At 39.7% G+C, this 25834-nt stretch overlaps 1 protein-coding gene across 1 annotated transcript in view; it reads right to left on the bottom strand.

Annotated features, from left to right (window-relative positions):
* The window catches only part of NSMCE2 (NSE2 SUMO ligase component of SMC5/6 complex), a 168400-nt gene that overhangs the window by 64793 nt on the left and 77773 nt on the right, over positions 1-25834 (bottom strand). The window contains exon 4 of the mRNA XM_075211721.1: positions 8137-8290. Coding sequence (XP_075067822.1) covers positions 8137-8290 — 154 coding nt within the window. The remainder of the gene's footprint in view (positions 1-8136; positions 8291-25834) is intronic.

Below are 25834 nucleotides of genomic sequence, written 5' to 3' on the forward strand. Positions count from 1 at the left end.
CACAGAACAAATACAAAAGCTAATTAGTAGCATCCCAGGTCCAAAAGGGCTATTCACACTAACTATTTACATTGGATGATGTTGGGTAAATGACAGCAGGGGATCCTGTATTCAGGAGACAAGTCATTACAATGCTCAGGAAGCTACACATATCTCTTTACCTGGAAATTAAATTAAACTGAGTGGTGAGGTGTTTTTTTTTTTTAGAAAAATGAGAGATTATGGACTGTGCAGACTGCCACCTACTGGCTGAACATAAGGACTGACCTGTCAATCAATAGATGATCAATACTGCAACTAGAAAATTGATGACCCTCCCTTTCTGTTAGTGTGTCTCGCCCTGTCCTCTATAGACCCTGCAGGCTATAACACATTGGTGTATTTTCTTGTTTTCAAGACAATTTCATCTCTACAGTTAATTTTCTAAGATAAGACAAAAGAAAAGAAAAACAACCAACAATGTATAATACAGGGCAAGGGATAAAAAAAATATCACATCTTAATAATCAATCTAAGCAACATGATGATTTGGGCTCCGGGGGACGGAGGCTGTTTGCTTTCTCATCAGCAATATCAAGAGATTGTCATGTTCAGCCTCTGACGTGTTTTTCTTCAGTGCAGTAAAGATCCTGACATTGATTATCTTCCTTACATTCTGGTCCTGTGTGTACAGAAGTGTTCTACCTCGTCCAGCCTCATTCTACCTCCATGGAAGCTTCTCAGACACAGGGTAGAGCTCGCACAGAGAGGCAGCTTTACGTAAATATGATTAATTACCTAACTACTCTAATGATTGTCCCAGTCCCTATCCCATTGCTAGCTTATAATGACAGATAAGTGACGTTCACAAGATTTACTAACAAAACTATGTATCCAGGTTTTATTTATCATGATCTCATTAATGTATTGCACATTTGTTGCACATAATCATTAGAATTGAAAAATATTTTACATTATTAGGAGTCGATTTTCGAAGACCTTGCGTTATGAAAGATTTCTTATCACTGCGATTGACAATCATCGACTATTTATTGTTAAATTGTCTGATATAGGACAGCTGATCTCCCCAGCAATACTGGTTGGAAGTGTTCAGAGGAGTCTTGCTGCTCGCCGGACCAGCGCAGGGTCCACCTGCACATGTATGAGCCGACATGCACACTGGAAACGTAAGCCTGGACTTAGGCTTATTTTAAAAATAAATGGCAGTATCTATAGGAGTACAGCGGCGGTACTTGACGGGAGGATATTATTGCACCATCTTCTAAACTATTTTAGGCCCATACAAGTTATACTTCTGGTCACCACATTCTAACAATGACCAGCAATAAATGTATCTCTATTACACAATCGGTGTGTGTGTGTGTGTGTGTGTGTGTGTGTGTGTGTGTGTATTCAACACAACAAGCTTCATACTCCAGATATTTCCAAATAAACATCAAGGATAACACTATGGGGGCACACAGAAATACTTGTGAACCAAGTATTAAACATTGAGAACATCTCCACTCAGATACCCGGACTATATAGAAAGCTCCATAGCTCCCACTCACTTTATCCGTTGGCAGCATCATATCTACTGTTCATCACAAGTCTGTAGGTTTCTACACATTCTACAGTATGTCCTAATTCTAATTCACAACTGAAGCCTGGAACTGTACAACAGTGTAAAACACTGAAGAAGATGCCTGTCCTAGAACAAATTAACTGACCCTTATAGTACTTTAAATATTTTCTTTTGCTTTTTTTGTTGTTTCCAATTCCACATTTAATCCTTTTAAAGTCCAGAGGAATCTCCTATCATTTGTTCATTCTCTTTTCAAAACAAGAACGCAATCTCCCATGTCAGCAATGAAGAGAGGAGACTGTCTGGCTTCCTCTGCTATTAAATATCTTCAGTAATAATACCAGACATGGGTAGAATTTATTCAGTAGCTACTTCCGTCCAGTTATAGTTATTGTTGATTGTCAAATATTACATAAGCTCTGAAAACACTATAGTTGTACAGTTCTGTGTTTATGCATGTGGCTTACAGTTGTATAATGTTACATGTACGTTAATACATTGTCAGGATGATGAATTAGGCTTTTGTTATGATTCTGCAGCTCTTTACCTGTGCTCCTTTTGTCCTGAAAATGTTGGTGGGAGTGACACTGTGTACACTGACTAAACAACACCAGGGGGTGAATGTATCAAGCTGAGAGTTTTCCAGCGGGTTTGAAAAGTGGAGATGTTGCCTATAGCAACCAATCAGATTCTAGCTATCATTTTGTAGAATTTACTAAATAAACGATAGCTAGAATCTAATTGGTTTTTCAAACCCGCCGGAAAACTCTCCGCATTTACCCCCAGGATGGGGGGCTTAGTTTACACACCATGCATTCAAAATAAATGTGAAAACTAAGAATGTAAACACTTTATTGTCTTTTCTCTCTCTGTGAGGGCATACCTGGATATTTATCCGGTTTACAATTGGATAACCCCAAATAAGTACAGTCCAACCGCACTCTTCTTCCTCCTTCGAAAGAGACTCAAGTATAGTTGCCTATTCTCCCGGAATATCCAGGAGACTCCCTTTATTTTGAGCGTTCTCCCAGGCGAGCAGGGCAACCTTGTGCATCCTGTCCTCTTCATTGGTGAATTGGGTGGGCGTAATCGCTGCATCCTGGTCCCACCCCCTGATGCCATAGGCAGAAATTCGTATAGTTTAACAAATGGTCGGGACGAGGAAGACGCGATTCCCGGAAGGGAGATCTCCAAAGTTGTCAAGTATGCTCAGAAGACTTTTTCCAAGCTGGATGTTTGCACAGTTACTGGTGTTAATTGTGCTCATACCAGAGATTTTATTTGGGGTTGTAAGTGTCTTTACAGCTAGTACAATGCACGTAAACAGGTCTAAACATGGAATCCATTATTTCCAATGGCCCCATACACACAGACATTGGTACTCCTGTTCGTGTGCGTTGCAGTAGAGTGGAGTTTTTCCGATGCTGCTTCCTCCATTCACTTACCTTTATCGAAAGTCTATGCAATAGGGGATGACCTCCCAAACACAAGTGAAAAAGCCAATTACAACCATGTCCCTTGTGTTTGTACTTTGTAAATGTGGCCAATCAATGGACTAGGAATTCACTAAGAACCACACAAGATATCTGTAGTAACTTTCACAAGGATGAAGCCCATCGCTCCTCAAGCCCAATGAATAATTTTTTATCCTCTGCCTCCCCTAAAAAGCAGCTACAAGAGGTGGACTTAGCCCACACTCAAAATTTAAGCAGCATTTCCGTTCAATCATTGTACAGGACATTGATACTAATCTCAACATTGTTTGAACAATTGGTGAGAATATTTTTGCCCAATAATCTACTTGTATTTGTTTTTTGCTCTTTTCAGTTCTACTTGTGCTATGTAAATTTGTGTTTGCTTTATAAGACTTATGTCTACTCTCTCGTTTGTACTACCGCCAAGTACAGCTCTACGGAACTTTGTGGAGCCCTATAAATAAACACTAATAATAATTATAGTAATAAACATACAGCAGCTGTACATTTCATCTGCAACATCACAAAGTTTAGCTATTGCCGTTGAGCGTTCTGGACCGATATTAAGCCTAGTACATAGTGAATTGATAGGCCGAATATTGGTTCGGCTCACAAAACGCTGCCCCATCCAGGTCACTCACAGGTACACCTTAAAATTTTGAACACATTCTGATTGCTGTTGTAGCATCTATTATGCTGTTCACACTCTGTCAATACAATGAGAACCTGGTAGGTAAGAGCAGCTGAACACGATGGATGGTTTAGTGAGCCGCCCCCGCACTCTTCTGTCTGCGCGCTAACCTTTCACAGATCTTTCCTTTGTTGATGAAAGTGCCATGATAATGGCAGGTCCTGTGCAGTCACGACGACGAACAAGGAAAAGGTATTTCTTTGAAAAATACGTGGTTTCTATTTTTAATGTGTATTTTTCTCTTAATTGCTGATCATCATACGCTTCCGTCTTTATATAATTTGTCCCTTTTACATTTCCGTGTGTTTAACAAAATAAACATCTCAGGAAGCAGATAAAACATTTGTCCCTGAGCCGTGTAAAGCAGACAAGATCCACAGCCAAGTACTGGAATCTCGGAACATTAGTCGTGATTTTTCAGTTCGATCATGAATATTGACTGAAAGAAATGTCTTGTTTTGTAAATCGGGGGGATTGAGCAAAACATGAACTGCCTGGACCCTCTTCTATGTAAAACATACTGCACAAAACTATTTGTGAATCATATTTGAACATTGTTATAGCCTATTCATTAGTAATATATTTAGGTGATAAATATAAAAATACATGTAATATTTTTTTCCTCTTCTTCTATTTTTTTTTTATCACCTCTCCTCCCCTAACTATGGAAACCGTGGGGGTACTATGCCAGAAACACAAGCAATTGGCCCCTACTGACTCTCCAACATTTCTTCCACAATATGTGCATTGTTGTGTTAGTTTGTAACAAAGAAGTTGATTGGACAAGGAGCCATCAATGTCAGTGTTAGATAACACAGGGCAACTTTCATCTCGCCTTCATCTCAGGCGCTGTGTATCAGTAAGACTAATATACATGAAATAACTGTTTATACATGACTAAATTCCACCATGCTTTCTTTCACTTCTCTGCAGCAGTTTGCCATGTTAGGAGGTAGGTGTTCCCCTGACACAACAGACAGCGAGAGACTAACAACTCTACAGACTTGCTTTGCCGAAATGCACTGTGTGGATTGGTTGATTCATGCATAGGGGCAGGACCAGAGATGTCACGTCAGCTCAAATGACTTTAGTTTTACCTTTTTGACATTTTGCTTACATTGGCACTGTTGGCCATAATGTAATAAATACAATGTAATATTTATACATTATTCATGTTTCTTCTGGACCCATCAAGAACTAATCTCTGCAATTAAAATTTCAGACAGAAGCTATTAACAAAGCCGCCACAACAGTGAATCTAGTATCAATATTTATGGGCTACACTTACATTCTAAAACTTGTTCTTACTATAACGGACAAGCAAACATGAGCTTACACACAGGATTCTATGTAATATTATAGACCATTTATAAGGCATAAACATATTTCTCGACGCTATACAATATTGGGATCTTGCAGTACTGTCCAAAAGAGCTTACAATCTAATAAGGATACGGAGACGTGTGAGGGGAAAGAAGGACATTCACTGACGAGAAGCTTGGGATATAACAATAGACACAGGCAGAAGTTTCTCAGGACTAGGGAAAATGTTTCAGCAGAGCTAATAACAGCTAATGTAATAATGAGGTATAAAGTGAAGAGAAGAGGATGAGGCATAATGAAAGTTCTGACACTAGAGAGAAAACAAACAGGATAAAATCGCTTATTGAATAATTCGAACATAAATCGGTTTATGGTGAAGTACCAATCGTGTTCTAGATAACCCTGAAACAATCCTCTTCAGATGAATTCCTGTGTGGGTTGAAGAGACGTGCTCATTATTCTGTCTCACTTCTGCTGGTTCATAAACGATGTCCGTTTCCCTAAACGGACACAAAGCACCACCGCTGGAACGTGTCTGCAAGTTACGGAGCCTCAGCTACCGGTAACCATATAAGTATAGTCTATGCCACAGATGAAAGGAAGGTGTGGATATCAGGCATTGAGTCCAATGTAAGCAGATGGACCTGTTCACACACAGCCTGGAGAACACACTTTGGACAAAGTACAGGACAGAGGTCTGTTCTTCACTTTCAGCGGGTGTTTTGTCTGTGTGTACAGAGCTCTAAGTGTGCCAGCTAAAAATGTGGTAAAACCACACTAAACGGTCCATTTATTATTAAGCGCAACTGATTTAACAACATATTTTATTGCCACTTATTACAGCAATAAAAAAATCCCTTATAGCCACAATTTATCAAATAAATTACAACTGTGATTGGAGCTTTCAGATCTACTAAGATGGGAAAATAATAAAATAGTTATAAAATGTATTTTATTTATTCAATTCATTTTTTTTTTTTATTATTTTGTTCTGTTATCGCCATCCTCACGTTTTGGTCGGAGGGCAACAAAGAATTTTACATTGGAAACTTCCTAAAACAGAAATGTGAGGACCTTGAGAACCAGGAGCGCTAGAACAATAGAAGGGTGCAGCATCCCCAAAATTAGTCCCAAAGGCCAATGTAGAAGACTTTTTAAACAGCTTCTCCTACATCTGGTAACCAGCTAATGATAGCGAGAACGGACCCACCCAGGGACAATGTAAGAAAAATACATTATTTCAAGACCAAATAAAGTAGATTTGTGATCGGTCACGTAGAGCTTTATATATTCTTGGAGAAATTAAAAATGTAAGACTTAGTCGATGCTACAATAGAAAGGAGGGGAAATCACAAGTAGTCTCCGAGAACACAGTGTGCTTATTGCTAGCAAGTATTGCTTCCCCGTCTACATCTATTCCAGAGGACCCAAAAGACCACCAGACTCTCCCCAGGGACCCTCTCAGGATCCACCAACTTTTACTTTCACAGCACTGGAAAACCCAGAATTATTGAAGAGGACTAAGCTGCAGCTCCATTTTCAGGACATTCTTCAAATGGACCTATTTGTCGACTGTCAGGACTCTAATTTGATCGACACAGAAAGCGCCAGGATGATTCCTATTGGTACAGAGCTCAGGTATTTGGGCACACTTGGAAGTGAAGAACTGGACCCCTCTTGGTTTGTCTATCCGATATATCAGTAACACTGTATGTAGGGCCGTAACTAGGGTTCTGCGAGAGGGGTGACCGTCCAAGGCGCAATGCTGAAGCGGGATGCAGTTTATGAATATTTTAGACTCATTTGCTAAAATGTTAAGTTACGGCTCTGCCTGTATGCCCAGAATGCTCTGTATTATAATGCTATGCTCCGGAATATCTCTGGTGAACTTTCGTGCTGTCTGATGACCAAAGAGACGCACGGGTCATCCTATAAAGACCTTATCTTCATCTAAATGTTTTAAAACTGACGATTTCAGAAAATCTATTTATACAGAAATAGATTTATACAGCTTGTTTTCTATGTTTGCCTAGTATTAGTCCAGTAAACAATACACAAAGGGGGGAATTCAAGTCCCCCCGGAGTAGCGCAGCTTTAAACCTATTACCGCTATTACGGTAAATTTAAAGCCAGCGCTAAATCTGCCGTAATAACAGTATTTAAGTGCACTTTTACCGTAATAGTGCGCGTCACTTTTTACAGTAATGCGGACAACTAAATTCCCCCCAAAGTTTTCACTTTATCTGCATTAGGTATAGGACATCAGACTGACTGCTTCCATACTGCAATGTGCTGTATTTACTCTCTTGAGCACGTCCAGATGTAACAAGCAGAGCCAGGAAAACAGACATTTTTCCAGTGATACATTAGCTGTACAGAGAAATCAAAGGTCTCCCAAGTGTTGCAACACCCAGTAAACTGTAACTCCTGTACAAGCCATTAAATCTTCACACGAAAGCAGATACCTAACCCATGAAAATGGTTATAGGAACAAAAGGCATGGCTTACACCTTCCAAGACAACGAAAGTAATGATCAGAGTTCACACGTAACATACACAACTGGTCCATCGATATTATAGTATATTATATATTACAGACGTGGTTCATAATTACAAGATAACAAACAAAAATTACCTGTGAGCGCTAAATACCACCCCCTCCCCCTCTATTCCTCAGCCCCCTTTGTGTGTAGGTAAAATGTACATTTGACTTCCCTATATGGAAGTGTAAACACAACTCAATTGAAGTGTAGAAAGATCATTTTTAATAAACAATGGTTCACTAGGTTACACATTTACAGGTAGATTTATCAAAGCTTCCAAACAAGAAAAGTGGAGGTGTAATGACAGAGATGAGGCCCGGAACGGAGTACTTTGGGTTCCGTGGAGCCTCATTACAACGTGTATAGCAGCTGGAGACTGGACGGCCGCCTACCTCTGCTACAAAAGTGGAAATGGATCAATATGAGTTAAATCGGCATGAAGGAAAGGTGGATTATAGAGTCAATATACGCACCACCTATGACTTCTAGCAATAAAGTAATAAACAGCAGAAAGGTAAGCCATGATAAATGTTTCCTTACTTTGTTTTCTCAGGTCTCTTAGCTGTTCTTTAAACTGGACATATTTATCATCCTGCTTGAGGGCCTGCTCTGTATTATTCCTCTGAAGCACAGTGTACCTGTCGTGAACAAGATCTCTTAAATCCGGGATCTCATCCGGTGGATCGCGTTTTAACTGTGGATGGAGACAAAAAAAAATGTAAATTATTTCAAATGAATCCTTGAACATACCCTGCACAAACAATGTCTTTAGAAGGTCACACATTTGTATATATCAATTGACACATATTACAATCACATTTGTATCAATCTAATTGTTTAATCAGACTGTCAAATAATGAGTGATTGCATCAAACACAATAAAAATTTGACAGAGCTGAACTTTGCAGTCCACTTACCATACACTCACTGCTGTTGGATGAAACATTTCCACCCCAAGAATAAAGGGTGGATTGTCACCCACATAATGGCTTTTTAAAAACATGTAATATTAATTATCTGTTTGAATAACTAAATCTGATTGAATGACAAAAGTTACACTTTTGTGAGCTTTAATTTAAAAGGCTAACAATCCTTGTGCCTCAAGAAAGGGATTAAGTTTAATGCAACATCGGAGGACCACTTCTGCCCCCCCCCCAACATGAACATGGCTCAGTCATTTTGGTTTTTACATACAAAATCTGTTTCAATATAGCTTCTCCTGAAGGCATATGTACCCATGTGATAAGATTCAAACCAGACATTTTAGTTTTATACCCCAATAACCTACAGATGCCATCAAATGAGCAATATTTATTGCGTAATTATACCTAGATGGAATTAGCGGCTGATAGATTGATGAATGCATTGAATACCAATTTCCATATAATGCTCCTCTACTTTCAGTTATTCACTTATACAAATGGTTGTTATTATGAATAATGGTTACGAAGGTGCTAGTGAAATCTAAAAGAATAACATAGGGAGTATGCATGCGTAGCGTTGATGACTCATCATAGGTAATGTAGAAGGGAGTTATATGCCCTAATTTGTTCCGTTGTATCCTTAGGAGCCAGCAATTGCTAGCCATTTAAACAGTCAGATGTTAACGGATGCAATTAATTCAGAGGATATCACTTGACAGTTCAACTGAGCTGCAGCTTTTTGTTCATTTATAAGAATGAAATGAATATATGAACCTAACAATTCAGGATTGTCACAGATGTCATAGAAACTCACTAGTAACCTTTAAACAATAACAATGTTACATACGATAATCAAGTATCACATATCTCAAGACCTTATTTAATCCACCAACTGGAACAGTTCTCAGATACTAACTTGCTTAAATATATTTTTTTGTTATATAAGAGACCAGTTTGGAACCTTTCTACATTTAAATGAGACATTAATTTTAGAAGGCAGATAACCAAACTGATCATTAGAATCAATTATGATTTGCGCTAAGGAGTTTTGTTGTCTTGTTGTCTATTCGTAGCAGAACGAAAAGGAAATGCTCTGCACAAGGAGGGAGACGGGAAACCACATGCTGCTTATATCTATTTATTTATAACTCAATATGTCGGCTGCAAGTGGGGGTGGGGTGCTGGTCCTATATTCATTTAGAAGAAAAAAAAGAAATGAACAGTGGTCCATGACAGTAGGACAATGTAGCACTCCTGTCCCGTATAAAATATAACTTTTATTAGGCAACTTAAAATAAATCATCCACCCGGAGAAAAATGTGAAATATTAAAAACAATGAATGCGCGAATGCACACACACACACACACACGCGCACACACAGTTCATTTCTTTTTTTTCTTGTCTATTCACATCATTTTATAAACACATTTTTTCTTGCTTTTTACTCTATTTCTCAATTAATTTTAATGATATTTCGCCGAAAACAACGTGTGCACACCTATTTTTATGAACAATTAATAATGATTGATGTTTTATCATAATACATATATTAATGTTAAGAATTAAAGAGTGCCCCAGTATATGAGATTTTCTTGTTTGGGGCTATATGTATGACTTCTCTGCGGATAGCACCCTCGGTCAAATACCAAATCATGTAAGAAACTAAATAATTCTACTTTTAGTAGTGACTCTATCTACAAACTTTTTGAGCAGCTAATTGAGCATATTATACTACTCCCTATAATAGTGGTAATTAATCTGTGCAGAGTTTTTTTTCCTTTTTTTCCCCTCTCTCTTTCCTTTCACAGTTACTATACAGATTAACCTATCTGCGCAGCTGACAAGAGAAGTGGTACTGTGCATCTAGGCCGTAGTACTACACTAACACTGTCAAGGCCAAACACTTTCTGGGATCAAAACTATAAATCTTGGAAAAATCGCTACTGGAAATTAAGGAAAATTTGCAATTGGACATTTGTGAAAAATCAGTACATTTATATGCCTGTTATAAGGAAAGGCAGGAGAGTATGGAACAACGGTCAGCCAATATGTACTCATATACAGTAATACTGGGCAGCACGGTGGCTAAGTGGTTAGCCCTTCTGCCTTACAGCACCGGGGTCACGAGTTCAATTCCCAACCATGGCCTTGTCTGTGTGGAGTTTGTATGTTCTCCCTGTGTTTGCGTGGGTTTCCTCTGGGTGCTCCGGTTTCCTCCCACACTCCAAAAACATACTGGTAGGTTAATTGGCTGCTATCAAATTGACCCGTGTCTGTGTGTGTGTATGGTAGGGAATTTAGACTGTAAGCCCCAATGGGGCAGGGAATGATGTGAGTGAGTTCTCTGTACAGCGCTGCGCAATTAGTGGTGCTATATAAATAAATGATGATGAATACATATAGTCATAAACAACCTATTCACTGTTCTTTTTTCCATCTCTGCATTGGTCCAAGCTGCAATCAACTGGCCTCTACATTCCTCATTAATTTACAATTCAAACATTTTTTTTTTTACAAGTGCATCATGGGTGTATGGAACAAATGTTGACCTGTATGTAACCCAACGTGCAGATCACATTAGCAACCATGTCGACCAAGTTTGGGGATTGAACTACTGATAAGATAAATGTATCTAGGAGCTGGTCGTTGTTACTGCATAACTAAAGTAAATCCCACAGCTTGAGCAAATCAATTGGAAAAACTCCAGAGGGAAATTTCTAAGAAAAAATAAATAAATTAAAAGCTATAATTCCAAATTATACAAGTTGAGCTGGATGTCAAAACTTGTAAAATGGGAATATTTTCTATGTGAGAGACATTTTCTAATACTGTTACATACATCGAACTCGGCAATCAAAACAGCAGCTGGCAAAGCGTTCCCCTGATACAAATGATCAGACTTTTACTAGATACTGTTGTACAGACTGATGAATTACACAAGGAAATCATTAAATAATATCTGTTGTACACGTTTTAGCAAGGGCAGCAACAAGCAGCATATCTTTCTGTAAACATGAAGACAAGCCAGAATGATTAATCATAGCGCAGTAATGTATAGGGGTGTGCCGATACCATAACTGTACTGCTGGCTGTCAGGGCACCTGGCTGCGGGGGGGATGCAGAACGGCAGCAGGATGTGCAGTGTGGTGAAACGAGGTATTACTATCACCTCAACCAGTCTGCACCTCGTTTCTCACAAATTGTGGACTATAAACACATATACTTTTTCTAGCCCTCTGGTTCCCCATATTTGTCAGTCATATTTAAACTTGTATATATTCTATTTGTAAGTAGTTACAATGTCTGCAGCATGTTTTTCTTATCTTGCAGACTAGTCCATTGTTTCATCCTAGGCAAAGAAAATATTATACACCAGTCCTGTATGAATGTACATCACACCAGGGGGTCTCGTGTTAAGATAGGGAAAAGGTCCACAGACAGAGCTCTATGTTTATTTACAGAGTTCTGCATTGTGTATTTAAATGTAATGTACCTGGATTGTGATCTCTGCTGTTTAAACAAACTCTGCTGTATAGCCACAGACAATACCTATCCTTAATTATATCAAAAGTGGCTCATCTGCTATCCCTTTGTCTGTATTTTTTACCTGTGAAAAGGTAAACACAGAAAAGGACCAATCAGGCAGGTCCTGAAATTGCTGAGGTGGTCATTTTTGGGCTTAAAAGAGAGCTCCAGAGAACAGCAAAATGGTCATTCACTACCCAGTGATAGCTGAAGTCAGGCTGGCGTTGAGATCTAGATCTCTGTCCCTGACTGGAAAGGGACAATCAGTCCCTGGAGTACTGCCATTGTCCTGATTGACCTCTCCAGGTCTTGGGGAGCTGTGTGTCCGCCAAAAGTGGAGTGACAGTGACTCAGGACCACTGCCTTGCTGGTAGCCTTAAAGGAGAGAGGTGGAGAGGCTTGGATGGACACACAGCAGTGCCTGAGAGTGGCTAGGATACTGGTAAAGTGTATTCATTATACTCTGTGTGTTGTCTGTGCCAGACTGCAGTGTTAGATGTTGCAGGGTATTATTTAAAGATGTTTATTGCTGTTTGGTGCTACCATTTTGCTAAATAAACGTGTTTATTTTATTTCGCATATATTTGCCTGGGTGATTTTTAACCTTGGATAGGTACCAGGTAGACCAGCTGTGTGGTGCAGAGGGTTACATTAAACCCGGTATCTTCACATGCAGAATGTCAAGAGTATCAATATTCTTACTGAAATATTATTTTCCTTCAGATAAAAGCGGGTTTATAAGAGGATTTGGGTGGGTATTTCTTTCAAATCCAGATTCATTTAATTCGTCTAGCATCAAAATGCAATGTTTTTATACAAAATGTAAATTTAATTTGCACCTTGTGGAAAAGGGGTTTTTGGGGCACACAGTAATGTCAACAGCCCCCAGTGAAATGATTGGATGAATCCACTTGTGTTTTCTAATTGCTACATATAATAAATTTATTGTCACCCCTCCAGATATTTTTGACATTATAACAACACTTTTGTTTCTAAAGAGCCAACATATCTTACTGTTAGACCTAAGGCACTATGCACAAACGTGCTGTAATCACAGCAACCAATCAGGTGTTGGCAATTTGCAACCTGCACTAGGAAAAAAAATATAGATCCAAACTGATTGGTTGTGCTTGGAGCACATTTGGCCGCTTTGCACCACTCGTAATAAAGGTTCTGTGGACGTTTTTTGTTTGTTTTAGGGGGTTAAAGGCGCAACTATAACCTCTATGCCCGGCAGACTGATTTACTAGATATACTCTTATTGCATTTTGCACACACCTGTACTGAGGGATCTCACATTATTGTGTGTGTACTGAGTCTGTTACGCACCGGTTGTAGATGGGAGTCTACAGACATCACCACCGAGATGCTGCAGTACAGGTAAAGGTTACACACACTACTAGAGAAAGGGTATATAATACATTAGGATTGGAGTTTCGGGTCTATTCTGCACATCTGTCAAAATTGTGGACTTTTACTTTAAATAATCCCCAAGGAGTGCTGACAAACACGTTATTTTTTTGTTTGTAGTCTGCCAGTATGCACCATATGGGCAATGTGCAAGTACTTATCTTTTATTTATAAAGTGCCAACATATTATGCAGCAATGTACACTGAGCAAATCCTGATAAAAAGTGGTTACAGGTACAACGTTAGTTCTCGGCTCTGGGCAGTTAGTGGTTAGAGGTACAACGTTAGTTCCTGGCTCTGGGCAGTTAGTGGTTAGAGGTACAACGTTAGTTCCTGGCTCTGGGCAGTTAGTGGTTACAGGTACAACGTTAGTTCCTGGCTCTGGGCAGTTAGTGGTTACAGGTACAACGCTAGTTCCTGGCTCTGGGCAGTTAGTGGTTACAGGTACAACGCTAGTTCCTGGCTCTGGGCAGTTAGTGGTTACAGGTACAACGTTAGTTCCTGGCTCTGGGCAGTTAGTGGTTACAGGTACAACGTTAGTTCCTGGCTCTGGGCAGTTAGTGGTTACAGGTACAACGTTAGTTCCTGGCTCTGGGCAGTTAGTGGTTACAGGTACAACGTTAGTTCCTGGCTCTGGGCAGTTAGTGGTTACAGGTACAACGTTAGTTCCTGGCTCTGGGCAGTTAGTGGTTACAGGTACAACGTTAGTTCCTGGCTCTGGGCAGTTAGTGGTTACAGGTACAACGCTAGTTCCTGGCTCTGGGCAGCTAGTGGTTACAGGTACAACGTTAGTTCCTGGCTCTGGGCAGTTAGTGGTTAGAGGTACAACGTTAGTTCCTGGCTCTGGGCAGCTAGTGGTTACAGGTACAACGTTAGTTCCTGGCTCTGGGCAGTTAGTGGTTACAGGTACAACGTTAGTTCCTGGCTCTGGGCGGTTAGTAGTTACAGGTACAACGTTAGTTCCTGGCTCTGGGCAGTTAGTGGTTAGAGGTACAACGTTAGTTCCTGGCTCTGGGCAGCTAGTGGTTACAGGTACAACGTTAGTTCCTGGCTCTGGGCAGTTAGTGGTTACAGGTACAACGTTAGTTCCTGGCTCTGGGCGGTTAGTGGTTACAGGTACAACGCTAGTTCCTGGCTCTGGGCAGTTAGTGGTTACAGGTACAACGTTAGTTCCTGGCTCTGGGCAGTTAGTGGTTACAGGTACAACGCTAGTTCCTGGCTCTGGGCAGTTAGTGGTTACAGGTACAACGTTAGTTCCTGGCTCTGGGCAGCTAGTGGTTACAGGTACAACGTTGATTTCTGGCTTTGACCTGGTTATGACTGGTAGAGCAAAGTATGACCTTTTACTATAGGCAACACTAATCAGTTAACAGCCCCCAAATCCCCTTCAACACTACCACCTCATGATTTGTTTTATCAATGAACCCTTTATTTGTAATCTAAGTTACTTTCATATATTTATATATTGCCTTTTGTTCTCTAATGTCTATACATTGATATATTCTACCAATAAATATGAGAATTGATCAAAAAAAATAGTCTGTGACCGAGCCTAGAAACTAGAGACTTTTGACATGAGGACATATTAGTCTGTACCTGGTGCCTGCACACAGTGGAGGCAGCCAGATCGTACTCTTAACCAATATTCATGAGAATGCAGTCTATCAAATCACTAAGACCCTGTGACATCACTGATAAAGCAGCCTTATCCATTCACAATGCAGTGATTCAGCGATGTCACAGGCTCCGTGGTGAATGGATAGGTTCCATCCACTAATAATGCTGCACCCCAGAAAATAGCCATCTCCAAAAAATGCCTCAATTATAATCCTGCTGTACACCAGTGATATCACTGAGGTATTTTTTTGGAGGCAACTATTTTTAGAAGTATTAACACTGCTCAATATTTAATCCAGGACTTCACTAAATTATAAAACTATCGTTCCTTTTTGTTAATTTCTACTTTAACTTTTTACTAAGGATTCCCATTTTCTTTATTGAAAAACTAATAATAATTAAAAAAACAAAACAAAACAAAAACTATAATTTGAAGTGAGCGGCACAAAGATGAAAAGACTGTTTTATTTTAACAGTCGCTTCCCCTACACTTAGGGTCACTGCTGAATGAGATAATAAGAATAACACAAAGCAGTTTCTGACACGGCAGCGCACAGCAGCCTGAGCACATCAGGCCCATCGAGGAGCAGCGACTTCCTTTTATCTAACAGAGGAAGGCAGAAAATGTCAGGCCAATTGATAAACAACCAGAAGCCACAGGGATAGCATGCAGAGAGCCAGAGGCGCCAGGCGCTCACAGCTCAGGACTTGTCCAAGACAAAGAGAAATCTAATTCCATTACCGGTTCATAAACAGGAAAACAAATTGGCTCACTCGCTGTAATTTACAATTGCTGGTTTTAATTCATCATCCTAACAAAAATATTAGATGACACACATGATTTTAAATAAAAAGGTATTTTGCAAACTGCTATCTATCATACAACCAGCTCTCTCTCTTTTCCTGGACAGCATCATACTATCCAAAAAACACATGGGGTGGGGTGGAAATATCTGTTTGCAGTAGCCTCCACTGATGCCATTATTGCCATGTTGGAAATAGGTCTCTATGCTGAAAAGGGCTTATAGTGCACATGTCCGCCTAATAAAACAGATGATGGGACATGGGTTGGGGAATACAGAGCATGTCCTGCTTTGCTTCTGATCCATCATCTGTTGATTAAGATGCCTGGGCGCACTGAGAGCGCCACAAACATATGACCTGTCTGCTGAATGCCACAGAAAACAGATGGATGAAAACACCTCCAATGTGCAGAATCCATACAATGTGCGGTCACCAGTAAATCCTTCCCTGTCTGCACAGCTAAGTTTTACTGCACTCCTAGCTTACAGACAAGCATGCAGAAGAGGAGACAGGGCCCAGGGCTTCAGTACATTAAATGCCTTCAGGGCGGTAGTGTTGGTGTTTCATTGCGGGGGTGCCAAATTAAAAATGCATGGCGCCGGAAAAGTATTAGGCAACCACTGTCACACTGTATTGTACAGAAAAAGAAAAATGCAAAACAGCATTCACATATCTGTAATGCACTACAAATTAAATAGCTGGATAGAAGTAAAACAGGGAGGAAGAGAGAGCGGCACGTTTCATACTGACAGACGCCCCCTTCCCCTCCAATATGACCACGATCCTCCCGTCACACCTCCAGACCAGAAAATGAGGAGCAAGCAGGTTGTACTAAAAAAAAAAAAAGCAAAGAAAGCTGGTAGAAGCATGGAGGAGCGGGTACATAAGGAGAAAGAGCGATAAGGGAATAAAGAAAGAGCGCTTCAAGGAGAGATGAAAATTGGTTAGAAGCAGAAACTAGAGCAGATAGTAAGGAGAGAGAAAGTGTTAAAAAGGGAGAGAACAGGAGACAACATTAAGAAAAGAGACAAGATTACAATAGGGAAAGAAAGTGATTTAATAAATTCCTGAGGAGGAGTTGAAATTAAGCCAAAATAATTCAACAAACAGATAGGGGGTAGCACCAACTAACAACTACACCTACAAGCATTACAGTCACAGGTCCTGGCCGGGGGAAACACTTCTGAACACTGATCCCTATAGACATTTAGAGACCAGTTATAAAGGAGAAAAGCTACAGAGTATAAAGACAACCATGAGCATTGTATTTAGCTGAACCTCAATATTTGTTGATCTATAGGACACGTCATTGAAGATGAAGTGTTTTATAGACATATGAAGGAGAAGTATATTTATAGTAATTGTATTATTGAACGTTTTTATTTTACAATGATGATTATCTCTGGAGAATACAGTGATGTACTCAGCATTCCATTTACAATAACCTGGTAAATTAATAGCTAGAGGATTTAGAGTGCAATTAATATTTTAGATCTTCATTTACTACTTCAATGGAGTTCCCTGTGAAGTTTTCCAACATTCACCTTTCCCAATTCACCTCCTGTGCACTGTGTAATATAGTTATTGATCTGTGTGTCCCCCATTACTTTGGGTCTCTGGTTGTGTCGAGTTTGGGACACTCCCTCACTGGAGACAGAAGCAGAGGTGGCAGCCACCGACCACCACCGACTAGAGCACCACATACCACTCTACATGTATTGCTGCATTCAACTAAAATATATCATTCAATTTGGATAAGAAATAAACTGTTGTGACTGCTGTGAGCCTGAACTGGTAGAGCCTGATAAATGCATAGAAAGTGTATCATAAGCGAAATCTCACTCCAGTCACACGTGTAAACTAATAATTAAATAATAATAGAAATAAAGTTATCACTGAATGACATGTAACAGAACACCCAGAATTGACATTTCATAGTCCCAGGAAATGGGGAAATACACAGTAGATCATTCACATACAATGCTGACCATGTCTTTGCCGCATATAGGACGTTAGTGGAGATGGAGGGAATATGAACACGTTCATTGACACATTGCAAACAAGAGGCCCTCAGGCATAAACGTAGAACAACATATAGACTTCAAGTGTAGGATCTTCTTTTAATACATAAATTATATTATTTGCTCTTTTTAGGGCTCTAGCAGATGTTAATATTGGGAGTTCTTAAATCCTGCTAAAAGTTTGCTCCAATTTTAATGCTACCTATGGCATTCACGAACGTTAGCGCGCAGTACAATATAACGGGAGTTTTATGGGAACACTCATTAAATACATAGTACATTGTGCTGCGGGGAAGCTTTCAGGACATTCCTTGAACATTCTGTTGAAAGCAAGGCCAACGTGCAAAGTTTGTCTATGTTTTTAACAGGATTTGAGATGTAGCGGTAAAGAAAAAAAAAAATTGTAGAGGGGACACAGCAATGACCTGTTCTCATTGAATAGACCATAATTAACGACAGAAACAAAAAAAAGGAGTAACTTTGAACCTTTGCAAAGCCATGTTGCATTGGAGGGGGAGATAAATTTAAAATGTGAGGACAGATTTATAATTGGTGTAGAGTATGTCCTAGTTCAACTTTTAAGGTCAGTGTAAACATAAAGCTATCAAGTATTTGCGCTCTACATGAAAAAACAGTCAGTATTTTACTTATGTGCAAAATAATAAACTCATTTGCACCCCTTGCATTGTGACATGGTTTTGCCAAGGTTCAAAGCTACTCATTTCTTTCCTTTACTTTCCTAAGTGAATCAGGCCCAATGTTTTTTAGTTCTTATTGAACCAATAATGTGTTTAGTTCTTTGTGAATTGATGATGTGTTTAGGCTGCTCCCTGAAGAATATGGTATTACACAACTAAATGTCTCTCTACACTGAAGGTGGGTGAAGGGGAGACTTAAAGAGGCATTAGCGGATGTGCTTGCATAATTAATATAATATGGTAGGTGGGAAGAGTCATGTAGAGAGTTTACTTAAATACTTGGAATACTGCAAGTGCAAACACATTCCCACCCTTCGTGATGTTTACACTGCATGTCTTTCCCTACGGATCTACGTCTTGGAGAAAGGAAGCTTTCCTTGGAAGTTCAAAGAATGTGGCTTCTGAAACCTTTGTGTGGAAGTCAGGAATTTAAATAAAGTTGCAAGTCTTCCCATGCGGCCAGAAATAAACATTGGCTCAGCCTGCTGATGTCCTGAGCGACCTGCGATGAGAACACAAGAAAGGTCCTCTTAGATGATCGCCCTACAGAGGAAGCAAATGTTTCCTGCTTCCCTGCCAGCGAGGCTCCGAGAAAGTTTTACCGTTCCGACTTTAAAAAAAGCTTTTCTTGACATTTCTTGCTTATAAAGCACACAAAAAAAAAAAATAAGTCTTGATTGGCAGCAATGAAGGTAAATGTTTCCTGAAATAAACCCAACACCGTGACCATTAATGTGACAGCTGCATAATCTGCGTGACAAAGTAGTCCCAAACTAGAATCATTTCTACCAAACATCTGGCATGAATTTACATGACACATAATAATCTGGTTCACGGAGAGGACATGATGTCCCATCTCCCAATCCAACCAGCAGCTACAAACACAGACAGTGTCTTATCCTTGGTCACTATAAGATCAGGAGGAGAAGGGTGCAAAATTCAGTATTTTTTGCTAAAGGACACAATACAATGAGGTGAGACAATGCTTGCCCTTATTTCAACATCATCATCATTTATTTATATATCGCCACTGATTCCGCAGCGCTGTACAAAGAACTCATTCACATCAGTCCGAGCACCCAGAGGAAACCTACGCAAGCATGGGGAGAACATACAAACGCCACACAGATAAGGCCATGGTTGGGAATCGAACTCATGACCCCAGTGCTAACCACTACGCCACTGTGCTTCCCACGATACGGATTCGGTAACAAAAGCACCACTTGCAAAAAAATTAAATAGAAAAAGTCTCAGGCTGGATTACAGGCAACATCACCACTCATTTGTGCAGACCAAACTGATCACATTAATCACCTGTATCTGTTTCCTGAAACCCCCAACAAGTGGCAGGTGAGGACCCCTCCACCAGCAGGTGCAGCATCCTGACCAGATGAAAGAGCTGCAGCTAGAAACGCGGTTAATAAATAAATAGCGCCACGCTGCACTGTACCTCTACTCTAGCACCTGGAAATCATAAAGAGCTCTGTAATCCTCATTAAAGGACTATTAGACCAAACATTTGTCATTTTCAAAGTAAAATCAGGAAGGTAAAATACACTGTTAAGCTAAAGCCTGACTTTCCAGTAGAGCCGGTACGAAATTCTGTTCTGTTATTAACACCCCATCCACATCCAGCAATAGTGAACTCTAGGATAAAAAGATCAAGTGATATAGCAAAGCATGTCAGTTATACTTGCTATGGTTTAGCTGGCCACGCACCATCCTCCACAGCCATTTTTTAAGATTTTAAGCATTTTTTTTTACCTCTAAGGATGAACAAACAGCACACACTGGGTTTGGTACATGCGATAGAGTGTTTGTTTGCTCGGACATCCTATATCAGTGTTGGCTAACCTGTGACACTCCAGGTGTTGTGAAACTACAAGTCCCAGCATGCTTTGCCAATATATAGCAGCTTATTGCTGGAAGGGTATGTTGGGACTTGTAGTTTCACGACACCTGGAGTGTCACAGGTTAGTCAACACTGTCCTATATAAACAAGTCATGAGCATAGAGAAGCTTTGTTCAGTGCACATTTTTTCTTTGGTTGCTGCTGACATGAGTGCGACATGCATTATTACTTGCCATACCAATATAAAATGAAATAAGAGTATCAGTCATAAGCGGAAGTCATTATGGAAAGTGCAGAATACCTGCTTGGAAATACCAGTCCAAAACTTTCTGTTTCAAGGTAGTATTGTTTTTGCACAATGTTTCTTTACATGGTGTCAGAAATTATTTAATATGCGAGTAATCCAACACTCATCAAGCCTGGAATATTTAGACCAACCAGCAAAGTATATTAAAGGACCAAACATTTAATGTGGCTTCTATTTGTATTATTGCTTATTCATATAGCATGTATATCATTCATATCAGCCCCTATATAAATAAATAGATATACTATTAACATTCATGAACATATAAATAAGTTCAGGTCCCTGGATCTGATCAGAGCTTAAAATTTAGAGATAAATCATAAATGACCACTCTCCCGGAATGTCCAGGAGACTCCTGAATTCCGGGTAGGTCGCCCGGACTCCTGGGATAGAAAAAGGCCATTCTCCCGCATCATGAAGGAAAGTAAATCATAAATTTGTCTTTTTTTTTTTTTAAATTATTATTTTTGTGGGGGAAGTGGATATTTTTCACTGTAGCATACTTACTGCCGGTAATCTCATTACAAAACACTTAAGCCAACCTTTAAAAGAAAATGGCTAGGAGGAGAGATCAGTAACAATCACTCAGTTGTACAGCACATGGAAACACAACATCAAGTATCAACAGTACTTTCAAGGTATTGGAACTTTAATATGTATATTTTTTAATCTTATTAGAACCACTTTTATATATGGCAGCATAAAGTAATAGCCCACCACCCTTATAAAGATTTTCCTTAAAATGAAAAATACCAGCTCAATTTTGCAAATACCGCTCCCTGCCCAACTTATCCCATTGGCTAGGTGTGCCCTGGTCATGTGAATCAAACAGTATAGGAAGCTGTTAAAAACTATAGAGTTAGGAGTGAATCCAGCTAGAAGGATGATTTGTAGGGGGGTGAGTGGGGCAAATGTAAAATGTGCAGACAGTTGGGTCCCGGCTCAACTCTAACTTACAGCGTAAAAATAAAGCCTGACACTGTTTGTGTGCTACATATAAAAGCAATCATCATTTTTTTTCTGCATGAAAGAAGGATTTGTACTCCCTGAATTGAAGCATGGTTTGGTCTACTGTAGACGTGCACCCTTTATCTGGGTTTACTCCCAGCTCTAAATGAGGATCCTCCCTCTTACATTCAAACATGACGTTGGGCAAGTGAGTGACAAGACTTTTTAATAAAAAACAAAAAACAAAAATTTAAGTGGTTAGATACACTTTGCTAGAGTACATCTAACCAACAGTTTATGATAGGTATGGAGCAGTATTTGTATAATAGACCATATGGGCCTATTACATGCCATGTAATTAAAAGCAATATTCAGGGATTAGTTCCAGTAAAACCATTCTCCACTCTTCAGGCAGACCGGAAGCAGTACTTCCATATGAACCCTAGAACTGAACGGGTGTTATACATTTTGGAGAAAAGACAATCAGTATAAAGCAACTTACAAATTCACAAGAACGAAACTCTTGTACTCAACAAGCTTTAAATGTGTCCCTGTGAGCACAAGAGTTCTAAAGCGTTTCTCTTCCCTACACATAACCAGTTTAACCAACCAGGAACTAGGGACATCCCAAGTAAAGCCACAATAATGCCACTAGTTCCTAATTCATTGATAAGCTGCATTATCAGAAATATTGGTTCAGCCCAAAACAATGCTGCCCCCCTGTGTCTATATGACCGATACACTTCACTCAGTGGTGCCAGTAAGATGGGCAGACAGCCAATAATGAGGAACTAGGAAGTGTCATTAACATAAAGGACCCTGGTTTAGAAAACAGCAAAGGGTACAAAGTATGGTCACAGTATAACATTAATATAACCAACAGCAACTGAGGAAATAATATACATATAAGGGGATCTTAGGGGATTTTCTCTCTATCAGGAACACAGACATTGTAAAAGAATGCATCCTTCTCTATACATCCCCACAACAGATCAGAATGCCAGATAATACCTCTATACACTGACATGGTGTGTAAATCACGCCACATCCTCACTGCAGACAGACAACAGCTCAACTTACGGAAAAGTAACCAACAATCTGGTTGCATGTCATCATTCCTTGATATATACTATTTTGTTTTACTATATACTGTAGTTCAATGCACGGTGGCAATATAATGCAATATCATATAATGCAGCTTAGTAATATATAACATTACTGGAAACAGATCATTAGCACATCCTTGTTTAATGTAAATACAGTGTCCCCTCCTTATACCACTCTTCTATAAAGCCACCCCTCTATGGGGAAATGAAGTTCATAGCATTGTGCCGTGGAGAGCTTTCGGAACCGTCGCAAAGGAACTCCATGGTGTACTAACGCCATAGAGGTGCGCAGGAAAATCCATGATATTTGGATACTCGAAGTACTAGATGAGTATAGCTGGAAATCAAGGCGCTATCTGGCAGCTGAATTCCTCAGTCTCTGTAAATTGTAGCCTATTCTGTGGGGCAATCCAAAAGTAGAAAAGACATGGTGTGCAATAACTGAGTTTTTACTTGACGCAATAAAAAAAAAAATCAAAGCAGATCACCCTTTTCGTCGAACAGACCCGTAAGGTTCAAGCACAGCATACAACCGAAATGGTCAGCTATTCACTACAAGACACCCACCCAACGCGTTTCATCAGGCGTGGCGAAAAGTCTACAGCTAGTTTGCATACATTTAATAAGTAATTTAGTAACTGCTAAGCGCAGGGCTAAATGTAAATAACACATTGGTATGTCTGAATGGTTATGATGCTACATAAGATTATACTCCCCTTTCTTATTCTATTGTGTGTTCCCTCTCTTGTAACTAAATATAGCCAAATTATCGGACAATGCAGTGGGGATTTTACTATTTCAACCTTATGGCCACAAGACAACCTTTGTGTGTTATACGTCTTATGATCCACAGAATAGAGAACCTTCCTCCAAAGATTGCAATAAAAATCAAAAGGACATCCGCAGTTTAAGCAGATGATGTATCACTATGATTTACGGTTCTTTAGTTATAAGACTCCAATATATTCCGCATAACTAAACTGTCAGACAAACTAAACATTAAAAGATGACAATACAATAACTGCTTGCTGGATCTTACAATGTAAAGTATGTAACAAATTAGAAGGTTTGTGCCATATTTGCACCTCAGGAAGACACACCGCAGTCACACTGCATCAGCTTTGCCAGGAATACTTTGTTTTTTTTAGCTAATACAACCCATGAAAAACACAGCTCGTTTTATTCTGCAACGTTTACCACTGAGAGTTTGTCTGTGTTGTATACTATTATAAAAAAGTAAAATAAATGACGTGTGTGTGGGTTTAAAACAATTTATTTGTCGACTCCAATCAACTCATTGGTGTTTCAGTAAATAACAAGTCACTATTAACATGTAAGGGAATAGCGATGTCCTTCATCGTGAGTTTAATCAGCATCTGGATGTCCAGGAGAATCTCTGATCACTATTTACGAGTGATCCGGGCGTCTCATAGCTCACAGGAGGTCTAAGCAGCTCCCAACACTGTGGAAATGAGCACTAAAAGATGTAGAAGGTACACCACTGACCATTGACCATATAATTGTGGGACCAGATGTAAATTTTATGTCACTGGTGGTGACAGAGCTAAGCCATCTTAGTACGATTTACAAGTTGAATATTAACGTGTTTTACCAAGTGAATGAATATAAGAAGCAGATCGATGGTCCATAAAATGCACATTTTCTCACGGTCAGCCTTCCTCAGATTCCCAAAATCCTAGGGGCATCTCATCTCTTAGGTCACCCACGCTCTTAAGACATGCCACCCTACCTTGGCATAATACCCCTGTGAATACACTGCAGACAAAACCACGTAAACAAGCCTAAATATTAGTAATCCTATTCATTTTAACTTGTCAAGTGTAAGAAATATGTTATGAATTGTTATGTCCTTGTTGATGGGGGCTCAGTGGTAAGGGGCACCACCTGTATTAAATTAGACAGAGGTTTGCTGGAGATCACAGTTTGAATCCCAACGTAACCTTGGATAATTTACTTGGTCTAAGGGGGAATACAACTGGCCGCGTTACTTGAAAAAGTAACGCAGTCTGTGCGCTATTACCATTATTACAATAATGCGCGTAATAAAGTGTGCATAAATACCGTTATTACAGTAGTTTTAATGCCGGCCTTTTGCTCGCAGCTTAGGCTTCCAGGTTAAGCTTTAATGCGGCAGTACTTTGGGGGGAATTGGATTGCCCCCCAAGAGTCACAGATGATAAAAACTGACTGGGCAATGGAATCATTTTTATACAAGATTGCATAGAAATGTGTATGCTCTATATATCTCCCTATCACACTAATATGTTGATTATTATAATTAATAACTGAAAATTTCTTATTAACGTGAATATAAAAGTGTAATAAAACAACTTAAAGTGAGTATATTCATAATGCCAGTAGGGCAATTAGAGGGTCCAGAGCACAGAGAGAATGTGGATATGGACGGGCAAAGTGTACTTATTGTCTACACACAATGGAAGCAACAATTCTGTGTAATGTGTAAAGTGTATGGGCAGCACGGTGGCCTAGTGGTTAGCACTTCTGCCTCACAGCACTGGGGTCATGAGTTCGATTCCCGACAATGGCCTTATCTGTGTGGAGTTTGTATGTTCTCCCTGTGTTTGCGTGGGTTTCCACCGGGTGCTCCGGTTTCCTCCCACACTCCAAAGACATACTGGTAGGTTAATTGATTGCAATCACAAATTGACCCTAGTCTGTGTGTCTGTGTGTGACTGTGTGTCTATAGTAGGGAATTTAGACAGTAAGCTTCAATGGGGTAGGGACTGATTTGAATGAGTTCTCTGTACAGCGCTGCGGAATTAGTGGCACTATATAAATAAATGATGATGATCATAATGACCCAACATTAATGTTAATCAATTCACTAGGAAAAGTGACACAACTAAGGTACAAAGTACAAGTAGCATTAAGATTATGGATCACTGTCCAGTTTGAGCCAAAATGGCCATTCAGCATAAGGCCCAAGTAGCCGTATAATTTTCTCAGAAGATGACCGCACAGACAGGCCGACCAAGGGCACCTTC

The sequence above is a fragment of the Mixophyes fleayi genome, chromosome 5 (genome assembly GCF_038048845.1).
Source record: "Mixophyes fleayi isolate aMixFle1 chromosome 5, aMixFle1.hap1, whole genome shotgun sequence".
In the NCBI taxonomy this organism is placed as follows: Eukaryota; Metazoa; Chordata; class Amphibia; order Anura; family Limnodynastidae; genus Mixophyes; species Mixophyes fleayi.